The sequence below is a fragment of the Argopecten irradians genome, chromosome 14 (genome assembly GCF_041381155.1).
Source record: "Argopecten irradians isolate NY chromosome 14, Ai_NY, whole genome shotgun sequence".
Taxonomy (NCBI): domain Eukaryota; kingdom Metazoa; phylum Mollusca; class Bivalvia; order Pectinida; family Pectinidae; genus Argopecten; species Argopecten irradians.
Genome location: NC_091147.1, coordinates 37745893 through 37761125, shown reverse-complemented (window position 1 = coordinate 37761125; position 15233 = coordinate 37745893). Strand labels below are relative to the sequence as shown.

The 15233-nt window shown below is 37.0% G+C and overlaps 2 protein-coding genes across 13 annotated transcripts in view; both read right to left on the bottom strand.

The window, feature by feature from the left end:
• Window positions 1–547: 547 nt before the first annotated feature.
• Window positions 548–3151, bottom strand: LOC138307187 (uncharacterized). Its single transcript, XM_069247820.1, has 3 exons — window positions 3128–3151; window positions 2074–2738; window positions 548–1983 (listed from the first exon to the last, which is right to left on the bottom strand). Exons 1-3 carry the CDS (start codon window positions 3149–3151, stop codon window positions 1797–1799), a joined length of 876 nt encoding a protein of 291 aa, XP_069103921.1. The 3' UTR covers window positions 548–1796.
• LOC138307340 (ATP-binding cassette sub-family C member 4-like) overlaps window positions 548–15233 on the bottom strand; it is a 118159-nt gene continuing 103473 nt past the window's right edge. For 8 of the 12 annotated variants that reach the window (XM_069248032.1, XM_069248034.1, XM_069248030.1 and 5 more), the window contains 9 exons: window positions 14636–14715; window positions 13308–13458; window positions 12798–13028; window positions 11841–11941; window positions 6937–7134; window positions 6363–6518; window positions 5872–6134; window positions 5153–5258; window positions 548–4792 (listed from right to left, as the gene is read on the bottom strand). In XM_069248032.1, coding sequence (XP_069104133.1) covers window positions 4199–4792; window positions 5153–5258; window positions 5872–6134; window positions 6363–6518; window positions 6937–7134; window positions 11841–11941; window positions 12798–13028; window positions 13308–13458; window positions 14636–14715 — 1880 coding nt within the window. In that variant the 3' untranslated portion in view covers window positions 548–4198. The remainder of the gene's footprint in view (window positions 4793–5152; window positions 5259–5871; window positions 6135–6362; window positions 6519–6936; window positions 7135–11840; window positions 11942–12797; window positions 13029–13307; window positions 13459–14635; window positions 14716–15233) is intronic. The other 4 variants (XR_011205969.1, XR_011205972.1, XR_011205970.1 and 1 more) reach the window with 4 other exon arrangements.

Below are 15233 nucleotides of genomic sequence, written 5' to 3'. Positions count from 1 at the left end.
AATTCTACTACGAGCAAAATCGCTCCGATTCAAAATTTTGGTCCGAATGTCACAGAAAAGTACAGAGCGATGCAACACAACTAATGTATCGGTTTGTCTAGAATTCTGTATAGCATATGCTCGTCACTAATCTTGTTTTACCTAAATTGTATTTTTACGAGTCTTTGCATGTTAAGTTGTTTTTAGAGACACTGGTCTTGACCCGTCCAATTTTGGAGGACATTCCTTTTGCCGGGGAGCGAATGCTTGAGCTCATTCCGCTTGGTAGTTATAGGGGAATTCGCAAATCCAGTTGCATTCGAGTCAAATCTAGTGTTCTAAGTAAAGTCTTCTTCTCAAATTATGTGCTTTTCCTCTTCAAAACGAATTATTCTTAAAGAAACATTTGATTTTATTTTTGATAAAGCTTCAGAAACTTTCCTTAGACAAAGGTCAATCCAACTTTTTTGAGCCAAGTGAATTAACCGGCTTTTTCTATACCCATGGGCTATTACAGAGAACATATCTGTATAGTATAGTAAATATAATACAAAATAACAAGCAGATCTCAACTGAAACAGATTTGTTTATTCATAATGAAAGACCCCAGTAATCAATACTTATTAGTTAATTATCATCCAATCATCCCCCATGATTATAATCACAATCGGAATCACAAACAACAAGCATTCCTATAACCATATCAAGTATACCGTCCTTTTCCAAAGATTTTAATATCGACTACATACATACATACATTTTACCATTTGTATATATTAACCATAGTAAAAATCACACAATAATCATCAAATTCCAATCAATAATCACCAAAACCTCATCCATTCTCAATTTTTTCTCGAACAAAACCTACTAATATCATAACTTTGGTACAATAATTATCGCCCCATCGATACATGTAAAGATATATCTACAGTGTACAGTTACTGGAGGTATAGTCGACATTCGCAAAGATATATCTACAGTGTACAGTTACTGGAGGTATAGTCGAGTTCGCAATTAATAAATTTTACTATGTAGTCTTTGTATTTTCCTTTTTTTTCTATGAAATATCTTTCCTTCACTCACGGATAGATTTCAACCTACTTTCATGGAAATGTAATATTCAAAGTAACCTACTTTCATGGAAATGTAATATTCAAAGTAACCTAATTTCATGGAAATGTAATATTCAAAGTAATCTGCATCATGGAAATGTAATATTCAAAGTAACCTACTTTTATGGAAATGTAATATTCAAAGTGTTTTTCGAGCAATATTGTCACACAATTTTACATCTTCCATCTATGAATAAAGCGATAAACCGCACCAAAATGTCCGTGGTGCTTCATTCCTAAATAACTTACCAAACTGGCGTCGAAAAAATATGCTACGTCCAGTTTCTGGTTTTCTTATTACAGGCATATGGATACATGTAGATATGAAATAACCTGAATGGTGAATGTATGTTATTTTCTTTAACCAGCATGGTTTACAAAGTCTGAGCTATGAGTTAAGGGCTATTGAAAAGAAGTTTAAATTTTAAGATTACGTTTTATAGAGAAATTAACTTGCGAACTCAATTATGTCCTGAAACTGTAGATGTATTAGAATAGTTTCCTTAGAAACACCGGAATGGACAAGAAAATTTCAACATATGGCAGGCAAGTAAAATAATGTACTTGACTATGATATTTTGATTTATTTTCTCCGACACACAATAATTCTATTATCCATCACTAAATATCCACAATGTATATTTATTTCTATTTCTTTAATTTGAATTAAACAATCTTGTGAGAGAAATCCGGAGGCCATTTTTATGATTTTCGTCCACGTATAGTCGCACTAGTGTTAAAGAAGTCGCGACCTATACACCGGAATATACAGTACATTTTCATATCTATGTTTTGGAACCTGAACCAGCTCAGGGATATGCCTTGGAACCTGAACCTGCTCAGGGATATGCCTTGGAACCTGAACCAGCTCAGGGATATGCCTTGGAACCTGAACCAGCTCAAGGATATGCCTTGGAACCTGAACCAGCTCAGGAATGTGCCTTCGAACCTGAACCAGCTCAGGAATGTGTCTTGGAACCTGAACCAGCTCAGGGATATGCCTTGGAACCTGAACCAGCTCAGGGATATGCCTTGGAACCTGAACCAGCTCAGGGATATGCCTTGGAACCTGAACCAGCTCAGGGATGTGCCATGGAACCTGAACCAGCTCAGGGATATGCCTTGGAACCTGAACCAGCTCAGGGATGTGCCTTGGAACCTGAACCAGCTCAGGGATATGCCTTGGAACCTGAACCAGCTCAGGGATATGCCTTGGAACCTGAACCAGCTCAGGGATATGCCTTGGAACCTGAGCAAGCTCAGGGATATGCCTTGGAAGCTGAACCAGCTCAGGAATGTGCCTTGGAACCTGAACCAGCTCAGGGATATGCCTTGGAACCTGAACCAGCTCAGGGATGTGCCTTGGAACCTGAACCAGCTCAGGGATATGCCTTGGAACCTGAACCAGCTCAGGGATGTGCCTTGGAACCTGAACCAGCTAAGGGATATGCCTTGGAACCTGAACCAGCTCAGGGATGTGCCTTGGAACCTGAACCAGCTCAGGGATGTGCCTTGGAACCTGAACCAGCTCAGGGATGTGCCTTGGAACCTGAACCAGCTCAGGGATGTGCCTTGGAACCTGAACCAGCTCAGCGATGTGCCATGGAACCTGAACCAGCTAAGGGATATGCCTTGGAACCTGAACTAGCTTAGGGATGTGCCTTGGAACCTGAACCAGCTCAGGGATATGCCAACACTCTCGGTGAATAATAAGCTACTCCGTTACCCTTATGACAAAGGGTTTTTTAAATTTGATACCTACATTTACCAACGACAGCAAAATAAACATTTTGGATTCTTTCACCCGTATGGTCCAGTGACTATACTTCACAGTGTGCAATTGATAGAATTGTTATATAAAAACACAACCAAATCAACAAATGTATAAAGAAATAACAACTGAATGATTACAGTTTAACTCCATGAAGATTACAATCATCTCATCACGTGTTTATCAGAGTTATCTGCACTTGAACAACTGTAGTTTTAGTTACTATCTCACACTGACATAATCTTATTAATTTTATCATTACCGTGTCAAGAGCGGATAACTCCATTTCAAACTTAAAACTTAACAACAAAACACTATGCTAAAAGGCATTCTTTGACTATTTGTGTCATTTCAAGAAATCATAATGAAGAAAACTTTAACTGTGTGAATAGATGATTTCTAGTTTACAGAAAGGGACATTGGTATCAAAAGTTTTTGTCTAAAAAACTCATTTGTCATGAAGCAATGTTAGTTTAAACTTACAAACAAAAAAAATCAAAATATTTCCATCATTGAGGTTCAATTTTGTCATAGTCAACGCTTCACATGTACTGAATCTAACTAAAATAACAAACATTTTAACATGAGAACAGTGTTGTTGTAAAGAATTACTAATACATTCAGCAACATCCCCAAAAAAAAAATAAAGCTGATTTTTTGTGACATGATTTGCTTTGGTTAAACATATTAACAAAATCCTCACATAAGGCATGGAAATTGATTCAATTACGACTACTAAAACGACTAATTTCCATGCTTTGGTTTCTTACAAGTTAACAAACTGTACGAAAATGAACATATAATGTACAAATATACAATAAAGCACCATAAAGAATATGAAATATTGTTATCACCGATTGACCAATGCTACAATAAATATAAGTAACAAACTATTGTCAAAAATGTTCATCAATTCAAATGATTATGTAACTTTTGCCATTAAAGAACATGTCCCAGACAAACTATATTGATGATTTTGATAAACAAAATGTTTCATAATTATGTCTTCTTATACTGTTATCCATCTGTAAGCTTTTCTCTCTCTTATGTCCAAAAAGTCAGTTCAATTTCAACAAAAATATGGCAAATGATAACTCAGCATTAATGTAATGCCAGGCATTCTAACTACCTCCACCTCACAAACTTATGGAATTTTCAAAATTCCATTTTGACCTCACCAATTGTGACTTTCTTAGATAAAAATTTAATAACAATATGCTGCCAACAAAAATGACCAAATAGCTCAAGGCTATTTTCCACACAAATCGACGAAGCTCATTTTACTTCACTGAAACCACACTGATTATAAAAAGTAACTAATGAACTACTAGCATTAAAGATGTGTTTTCTTGGGGCTGTTGTCCCTAACAGCCCCGTTTGGTAGTAAACGACTCAATTCTTCCTCCTCGTCGTCTTCAACTTTACTGTCTCCCTCCGTGAGATCTCCTTCTACTGGATCAACAGTTCTTATAGGCTTCTCTCTGTCTGAAACAGCTAAGAGAGGCTGAGCCTCGAAGGCCACATCTGACTCCAGAGCACTTGGGCTACTAATGCCGCTTTCCTCGTCGACTGCTACATCACCATTTCCTACTATTGGTTCCTCTTCACCGTTCACCTCTACTTTCTTCTTTTCCTCATCATTTGGTTCGTCTGCATAACTTATATTACTAGTATCTGCATCAAACACACTATCGTTCAGTTTTACGTTGCTACCTAGTTTATTGGACTTTCGTTCGTCGTCGTGGACAGATGATAGACGAGGAATGATACCGGTAATGTCAGCCTGATAACAGTCCCTGGCCACTTCTAGGAGGTGATCTGCCTCTGTGTTTCCGGTCTGTTGCACCATCCGGTAAAAATATCCGTCTTCGTTTTGTAGAAGCAAATAAGGTTGGTTGAACTCTACGATATTGCCTTCATCAAGTACCTAGAAAAAAATGAAAGGTTAATAAGTTTGTCAGTGTCAGTGGCCTTCGGAATCTTAACCAATATCTTTTAATCTGAATTTAACTATTTCTTCCAATAAATAAAGGCATTAAAGTGAATAGTCGGACAAAGGAACGTAAAAGTCAGTAAAAAAGTAAAAATGGCATTTCCACGCAGCGTTGCTTCATAAAGTGAGATGAATTTATTTTCAGAACTGTGCTAAATTTACATGGGGCTATTCCATAATTTCAATGTCCCCAACTGGGCATGGTAAGCAGAACCTGGCCGCCGTTTTGATAAATTAGGACTTTTGCCATTGAATGCATTTAGTGGTTTAAAAATTGAGCTTGTTTTATCTTACCAGAACTCTGTCGGAGTCCATGATTGTGTTGAGACGATGAGCAATGGTTAGGACGGTACACTGACGGAACTTCTCTCTTATTGTCTTCTGGATAAGCTCATCGGTCCTGTACAAAAGATTTATAAAAAGATGTTTAATAGGATGGTTAACATTCTGAAACAAATAGGTAACAGTTTCATGATCAGTCCTATCACCAAATGCACAGCACTAGTTTACCAACTTTTTATCACTGTGAATTAATCAAGTGCTCTCAAAAACGATTGCATTCATGACAACCAAATGAAATTCAAATCCATATGTAAAAGTTCCTTGTGAATTATTCTAAGCATCAATCTTCTTAAATTCATTCATTTTAATTGAATTATCTGTACATTATCACTTTATTCTTTTTGGAGACCAATATTACCTACTGGATTTGTGTGTAAGACGTACAGATGCCTATTGTATATTTAAGTGGGATGGGATGAGACAAAGCAGGTTTGAAATATTGAAGTGGCACTATATGACTCATGCCCCATTCATATGATATTCTAAGTGGCACTATATGACTCATGCCCCATTCATATGATATTCTAAGTGGCACTATATGACTCATGCCCCATTCATATGATATTCTAAGTGGCACTATATGACTCATGCCCCATTCATATGATATTCTAAGTGGCACTATATGACTCATGCCCCATTCATATGATATTCTAACAGATAGCTATAGATACCTTGGGTCTACGTTAGCTGTCGCCTCGTCAATCATGAGGACACGGTTCTTCCTAAGGATGGCACGAGCTAGACAAATGAGCTGGCGCTGTCCTACACTGAAGTTGATTCCTCCCTCAGACACTTCAGCCTCCAGACCTCCTGGAAGTTCTTCTATAGCAGACTTCATTTGAACCTCCTCCAGAGCATTCCACAGATGTGGGTCGTCATGGTTACCAAAGGGGTCAAGGTTTTTTCGGAGGGCACCAGTGAATAATACAGGGTCCTGTAGGCACAAAATTTAAAGATTTAAAGACAATTTTAAGATATTCTATGTAGTCTCTGTATAATTTGAATGAATTTTCAAAAAGAAAGTTTGGCTCTTTTAATTTTCTTTACTTCAAAAAAATACAGGGACAGCATAATTGCAACATCTTAATTTGGATTGATTTTGTGTATCTGTTTGTTGCTGTGGTATAATCAAGATTTAATTGTGAAGTTCTATTGCCCTTACCTGCGGTATAATTGAGATTTGTTTGCGGAGGTCATGTAGTCCAATCTCCTGGATATTCACATCATCCAGAAAGACCTTCCCGGTTGGCTCCGTGAGACGGAACAGCATAGCAATTAAGGAGCTCTTTCCTGCTCCGGTTCGGCCCACAATACCAATCTGCAAAATACACATTTCAACAACATCCCTTGAAAACACTGGACATGTACTTAATCTCAGGAACATATATGATTGGGAGCTTGTCTATATATACAGTAGAATCCACTTATTCATTTCAATACTACGGGATTTTACTACAGCGATATCAATCTTCTGTATGACAATTGACACTTTACTTCAGAAGAGTTCTGTTATTGTCACTGCTGTAAAATTTCACAATTTCCTCTATGGAACGTTTTTGCAGGATTTAATTCTCGCTAATCATATCTATTGCCTTTTAAAACATCATTCACACGAAAGACTGTGATATGCTTTTGATAAATTTTCGCAAATTTGGCTGAATCCTTGAATTTAGCGAAATAACTTCCGTGTGATTATTAGCAACTACACAGTATACAGCAGCTGATCTTAGTATTACCTTTTCACGGCCTTTAATACAGAATGATAGGTGTTTAAGGACCAGCGGTCCAGCTTTGTTATACTGTAAACACATATTTTCTCCCTTGATTTCCCCTTCTTGTGGCCAATCAGAAGGTGGCTTTCGGTCCTTTGTTGACTCCAGCTCGGCCTCAGTGTCCAGACGAGAATAGTCAAGGACACGCTCCACCGAGATCATCTATAACAGGGGAAGTTTATTAGATCTGAACATAAATATGTCTAAAACAATGATTACATACTAGTATACGATCTATACACCACTGGAATATCTGATAGCAAATCTGAAGACAATGTGTGCGACATCAGATAAGCAGGTAGTTTGGTCTTTTATACACATCAAAAGAATCTAATACATTGTATAACTTAGAAGTTGAGCATTGCTTTATATCAATTTTCAAAGGAAGTTTATGCAGCCTGTCATTGTAAAGGTCTTTTTTCTGCAGAACAGCCTTCAGTTGTATTATAATATGTTTCATGGGTATATGGAGATAGTTAAGTTACGGTAACCCATGGGAATAGAGAATGACATGTTTCATGGGTATATGGAGATAGTTAAGTTACGGTAACCCATGGGAATAGAGAATGACATGTTTCATGGCTATATGGAGATAGTTAAGTTACGGTAACCCATGGGAATAGAGAATGACATGTTTCATGGCTATATGGAGATAGTTAAGTTACGGTAACCCATGGGAATAGAGAATGACATGTTTGGCCATGGAATAGAGAATGACATGTTTCATGGTATATGGAGATAGTTAAGTTACGGTAACCCATGGGAATAGAGAATGACATGTTTCATGGCTATATGGAGATAGTTAAGTTACGGTAACCCATGGGAATAGAGAATGACATGTTTCATGGGTATATGGAGATAGTTAAGTTACGGTAACCCATGGGAATAGAGAATGACATGTTTCATGGCTATATGGAGATAGTTAAGTTACGGTAACCCATGGGAATAGAGAATGACATGTTTCATGGGTATATGGAGATAGTTAAGTTACGGTAACCCATGGGAATAGAGAATGACATGTTTCATGGCTATATGGAGATAGTTAAGTTACGGTAACCCATGGGAATAGAGAATGACATGTTTCATGGGTATATGGAGATAGTTAAGTTACGGTAACCCATGGGAATAGAGAATGACATGTTTCATGGCTATATGGAGATAGTTAAGTTACGGTAACCCATGGGAATAGAGAATGACATGTTTCATGGCTATATGGAGATAGTTAAGTTACGGTAACCCATGGGAATAGAGAATGACATGTTTCATGGCTATATGGAGATAGTTAAGTTACGGTAACCCATGGGAATAGAGAATGACATGTTTCATGGGTATATGGAGATAGTTAAGTTACGGTAACCCATGGGAATAGAGAATGACATGTTTCATGGGTATATGGAGATAGTTAAGTTACGGTAACCCATGGGAATAGAGAATGACATGTTTCATGGGTATATGGAGATAGTTAAGTTACGGTAACCCATGGGAATAGAGAATGACATGTTTCATGGGTATATGGAGATAGTTAAGTTACGGTAACCCATGGGAATAGAGAATGACATGTTTCATGGGTATATGGAGATAGTTAAGTTACGGTAACCCATGGGAATAGAGAATGACATGTTTCATGGTATATGGAGATAGTTAAGTTACGGTAACCCATGGGAATAGAGAATGACATGTTTCATGGGTATATGGAGATAGTTAAGTTACGGTAACCCATGGGAATAGAGAATGACATGTTTCATGGCTATATGGAGATAGTTAAGTTACCGTAAACCCATGGGAATAGAGAATGACATGTTTCATGGGTATATGGAGATAGTTAAGTTACGGTAACCCATGGGAATAGAGAATGACATGTTTCATGGGTATATGGAGATAGTTAAGTTACGGTAACCCATGGGAATAGAGAATGACATGTTTCATGGCTATATGGAGATAGTTAAGTTACGGTAACCCATGGGAATAGAGAATGACATGTTTCATGGCTATATGGAGATAGTTAAGTTACGGTAACCATGGGAATAGAGAATGACATGTTTCATGGTATATGGAGATAGTTAAGTTACGGTAACCCATGGGAACTGAGAATGACATGTTTCATGGGTATATGGAGATAGTTAAGTTACGGTAACCCATGGGAATAGAGAATGACATGTTTCATGGGTATATGGAGATAGTTAAGTTACGGAACCCATGGGAATAGAGAATGACATGTTTCATGGCTATATGGAGATAGTTAAGTTACGGTAACCCATGGGAATAGAGAATGACATGTTTCATGGGTATATGGAGATAGTTAAGTTACGGTAACCCATGGGAATAGAGAATGACATGTTTCATGGGTATATGGAGATAGTTAAGTTACGGTAACCCATGGGAATAGAGAATGACATGTTTCATGGCTATATGGAGATAGTTAAGTTACGGTAACCCATGGGAATAGAGAATGACATGTTTCATGGCTATATGGAGATAGTTAAGTTACGGTAACCCATGGGAATAGAGAATGACATGTTTCATGGGTATATGGAGATAGTTAAGTTACGGTAACCCATGGGAATAGAGAATGACATGTTTCATGGCTATATGGAGATAGTTAAGTTACGGTAACCCATGGGAATAGAGAATGACATGTTTCATGGGTATATGGAGATAGTTAAGTTACGGTAACCCATGGGAATAGAGAATGACATGTTTCATGGGCGTATGGAGATAGTTAAGTTACGGTAACCCATGGGAATAGAGAATGACATGTTTCATGGGTATATGGAGATAGTTAAGTTACGGTAACCCATGGGAATAGAGAATGACATGTTTCATGGGTATATGGAGATAGTTAAGTTACGGTAACCCATGGGAATAGAGAATGACATGTTTATCATGGCTATATGGAGATAGTTAAGTTACGGTAACCCATGGGAATAGAGAATGACATGTTTCATGGGTATATGGAGATAGTTAAGTTACGGTAACCCATGGGAATAGAGAATGACATGTTTCATGGGTATATGGAGATAGTTAAGTTACGGTAACCCATGGGAATAGAGAATGACATGTTTCATGGGTATATGGAGATAGTTAAGTTACGGTAACCCATGGGAATAGAGAATGACATGTTTCATGGGTATATGGAGATAGTTAAGTTACGGTAACCCATGGGAATAGAGAATGACATGTTTCATGGGTATATGGAGATAGTTAAGTTACGGTAACCCATGGGAATAGAGAATGACATGTTTCATGGGTATATGGAGATAGTTAAGTTACGGTAACCCATGGGAATAGAGAATGACATGTTTCATGGGCGTATGGAGATAGTTAAGTTACGGTAACCCATGGGAATAGAGAATGACATGTTTCATGGCTATATGGAGATAGTTAAGTTACGGTAACCCATGGGAATAGAGAATGACATGTTTCATGGTATATGGAGATAGTTAAGTTACGGTAACCCATGGGAATAGAGAATGACATGTTTCATGGTATATGGAGATAGTTAAGTTACGGTAACCCATGGGAATAGAGAATGACATGTTTCATGGGTATATGGAGATAGTTAAGTTACGGTAACCCATGGGAATAGAGAATGACATGTTTCATGGGATATGGAGATAGTTAAGTTACGGTAACCCATGGGAATAGAGAATGACATGTTTCATGGGTATATGGAGATAGTTAAGTTACGGTAACCCATGGGAATAGAGAATGACATGTTTCATGGGTATATGGAGATAGTTAAGTTACGGTAACCCATGGGAATAGAGAATGACATGTTTCATGGGTATATGGAGATAGTTAAGTTACGGTAACCCATGGGAATAGAGAATGAATTTTTTCATGGCTATATGGAGATAGTTAAGTTACGGTAACCCATGGGAAGAGAATGACATGTTTCATGGGTATATGGAGATAGTTAAGTTACGGTAACCCATGGGAATAGAGAATGACATGTTTCATGGGTATATGGAGATAGTTAAGTTACGGTAACCCATGGGAATAGAGAATGACATGTTTCATGGTATATGGAGATAGTTAAGTTACGGTAACCCATGGGAATAGAGAATGATGTTGTTTCATGGTATATGGAGATAGTTAAGTTACGGTAACCCATGGGAATAGAGAATGACATGTTTCATGGCTATATGGAGATAGTTAAGTTACGGTAACCCATGGGAATAGAGAATGACATGTTTCATGGCTATATGGAGATAGTTAAGTTACGGTAACCCATGGGAATAGAGAATGACATGTTTCATGGGTATATGGAGATAGTTAAGTTACGGTAACCCATGGGAATAGAGAATGACATGTTTCATGGGTATATGGAGATAGTTAAGTTACGGTAACCCATGGGAACTGAGAATGACATGTTTCATGGGTATATGGAGATAGTTAAGTTACGGTAACCCATGGGAATAGAGAATGACATGTTTCATGGTATATGGAGTTAGTTAAGTTACGGTAACCCATGGGAATAGAGAATGACATGTTTCATGGGTATATGGAGATAGTTAAGTTACGGTAACCCATGGGAATAGAGAATGACATGTTTCATGGGTATATGGAGATAGTTAAGTTACGGTAACCCATGGGAATAGAGAATGAAATGTTTCATGGCTATATGGAGATAGTTAAGTTACGGTAACCCATGGGAATAGAGAATGACATGTTTCATGGCTATATGGAGATAGTTAAGTTACGGTAAACCCATGGGAACTGAGAATGACGTCAAGCTATAATTAACAACCACTAAACAAATCTGCAATTAATATCAACCTTCAGGATACAGACCTTCCCCTTGAAATAGCAGAATGCGATCATCAACACTCTGAATAACTAATAACTAATGAATAACAAAATTTTACCTGGTTTTCCACCTCGGCACTCTGTCGGACGGCCCACTGGAACATTCCCATCAAGGTCATAGCATAGGTCAAGGACAAACCAACTTTGCCAGCATCCATGTCTGTTAGACAAATGATAATGTATACAATTACCATGTCAAAGGTTCAGTCTTGTGATATATGAATTGGACAGGCAGTTATCTTAGTCTTATTAGGAATTATCTAATTTCTATAAAGCAAACCACTCAGTCAGCTATCGCGACAACTTAGCCTAACATGAGTTCCGGATCGATTTAGTATACAAAATCCAACAATGTCAAATTTAATTCATTATTTTGTAAATTATCTATGGATGATGGTTGTAAATTATCTATGGATGATGGTTGTAAAAATTGATGATGGTTGTAAAAATTAAGTCTTTGTGTAATGTTGATTGTACATTAAAATCTGTATCCAGTAAAAATAGCAAAGGTTACCTAAAATCGTTTAACTATTTCAATAAATTTAGAGCTGAGTAAGTATTATACAGAATCTAAGAATATCAAATTTCATTTATCATCTAGCTTATTAAAGTGAATAGTCGGGCAAAGAAAGGCTAACATTGGTAAAAATGGTGTTGATATATCCAGTATGATTTCGGATAAAATAGGAAAATAAACCTTTCCATCAAAATCGCTCTACATGTGCTAAACGTTCACAGGGCTTTTCCATAATTTCAATGGCCAAACTGGACCACATAAGCAGAACTTGACTATCGTTTTGATATGTAAGGACTTTTGGAATGTCAACAAATGCATTTGGATTGGTTTCATTGCCCGACTATTCACTAATAACGTATGAAATACAGTAACAAAGATTCCTTATTTATGCAATGTTCTTAAAAATAAAATTTATATCCAATCAACATCAAAGGTTACCTCAGTTTTTTTAATCATTTCATTAAATTTGGGAAATGAAGAATGAGTAAAACAATCGTACCTTTTGCCATCAGGACAGACAGTAGCGCCACCACGGTGACAAAAATACCACAAATCCAGTCGAGTCTGACCGCTAGCCATCTACTGGTGGATAAAAACATGAACCAGGCTTCAGAGTGAAGGTCCTGATGGTTGTCAAACTCCTCGGTGAACTTTTCCTGGACGGCAAATGCACGAATTGAGTGTAGCCCTTGTAAAGAGGCACTGAGATGGGAGAATACGGGACTTCGTGCTGCAGAAATAAACATCATAAGACAATGAACGTCAGGGTACAGTATCCGGGCTTCGTTGCTGCCAAAATAAGCATCATGAGACGATGAATGCCAAAATGAAGCAACTGGACTTGGTGCTGCCAAAATATGACAATTGATGTCAAAGTTCAGCATTCTCAATCTTCATTTGTGGATTATGCCTTTGTTCTATGAATGTAACATGGCCTTACTATTTTTGGTTTAGATTTTGTAGTAAAGAATAAATCCATGGGATTATAATCAATGTTGAGATAACTTACTTGTTCCCTCAAGTCTTTTGATATGTCGGGACGTCCTGATGTGGTACGTTCTTGTGATGTAGAATACGATACACAGTGGAAACAGTGGTATAAACACCCATGGGTTAACTATACAGACCACCAATACAATCCCAAGAATCAGCAGGAAGCACTACAACGGAGGTCAGAATTAGATGTTTATATGTATCTCATTTAGTTGAGAAATTAAAACTTGAGACAAGAATTTCACGGAAGTGGATGTGTCGCCTGCACAGCATCATAAAAAATAGTTATTTACAGTTGAAAATATTGTTAATAATTAGGTGAATTTATCAAGTCCAGTAACTCTTGCAAATATCGATGGATTTTGACCAGTATCAAACCCATCTAAGATTTCAATAATATAAAGCAATACACCAAATTTGGTTGAAATCGGACAATAATACTTAAGTTATCGAACGGGAACCATGTTTTGACGGTTTTAAAGTCCTGTAACTCTTGCAAATATAGACAAATTTTGACCAGAACTCAACCCATCTACGATCTCATTGATATAAAGTAATATACCAAATTTGGTTGAAATCGGATCATAAATAGTAAAGTTATTGAGCGGAAACCATGGATTTATCTGTTTTGACGATTTGAAAGTCTAATAACTCTCGCAAATATTGACGGATTTTGTCCATTATCGAACTCATCCGAGATCTCATTTATATAAAGCAATATACCAAATTTGGTTGAAATTGGACAATAAATATTTAAGTTATCGCACGGAAACCATTTCCCGGATGCCAACGACGCCGACGCCGGCATAGTGATACCTAAGTGTCGCCCTTGCGTTGCAGGCAACACAAAAACTAAACTGATTGGTGTACAGTACATAAGCATGACATATTCGTCCGATAAGTCCCTCCTCTTTTTTGAGGCCTAAATTTTCTTTACCCAGATTGAATACAGACTAAAACTATATGTTTCTCTATGTTTGATTTTGCAAATTGATAAATGACTTATTTTTTGCAATAATTTTGTGAAAGTTTTGTCCAAATATGGTCCTATTACAGACATGTTAACCCTACTGATTCAGGCGGAAGTTAATAATATCAATTTTTTTCTTCAATTTTTTGGCAACCTGGGCTCTTACTGGGTCCAATACAGTAACTGACAAAATTTTAATCAAATTATTTGCAACGAATTTTCTTTCTTTTTGCAATATATTGATCATATCCATGCAATATTCAGATGGCATTTTGTGTCTGTGTGCAACACCTTTGAAAGTAAATAACATTTTTTATGGACCTTTCATTTACGGTATAAACAAACACTTTTTCATATCAAATTACAATTCTTACCTGAATAAAATCAAAGAATGTTATAGGCAGAATGTCATCCATGTGACCTGTATCTTTGGAAAATCTGTTGAGGACGCGACCTGTAAATAAAACATGTATAAAAAAGGTTAAACTCAATCATCCCTGGACTTTCATAATAGACTGGTCAGATCTTTGATTTAGAAGAGTCTAAATGTGTTTTCAGGGGTGAATGAGTTAGCCAACTAACTTTCAGTCTGCAACTATGAATGCAATAACAACACAAATTTAGCCCATTGCGTTTAATTTGCCAATCTGGCATTCATTCTCCTAAAATTACCAACAGAAATCAATTACTGCTTATTTTTCTCAAGTGCGCAATTTGTTTTGAAAGCTTGAAGTATATTTGTATTTAAACAAAGATTTGAATTTCTTGAAATTGTTTGAGATTAACCACAATTGAAGTTTGTTAAACGTACCGACAGGATTTGTATCAAAGAACATGATTGGCACTCTCAGTAGTGTGTTGTACTTACCGACAGGATTTGTATCAAAGAACATGATTGGTTCTCTCAGTAGTCTGTTGTACTTACCGACAGGATTTGTATCAAAGAACATGATTGGCACTCTCAGTAGTCTG

Bases quoted from the DNA above. Each gene is read 5' to 3' on its own strand.
- LOC138307187 (XM_069247820.1), bottom strand. From the start codon at position 3,151: ATGGAGTTATCCGCTCTTGACACG. The intron at 2,739-3,127 runs GTAATGATAAAA...TCCCTAAGCTAG, and splicing joins AGTTATCCGCTCTTGACACG to TTCAGGTTCCAAGGCATATC. The intron at 1,984-2,073 runs GTTCCAAGACAC...GAGCTGGTTCAG, and splicing joins ATATCCCTGAGCTGGTTCAG to GTTCCAAGGCATATCCCTGA.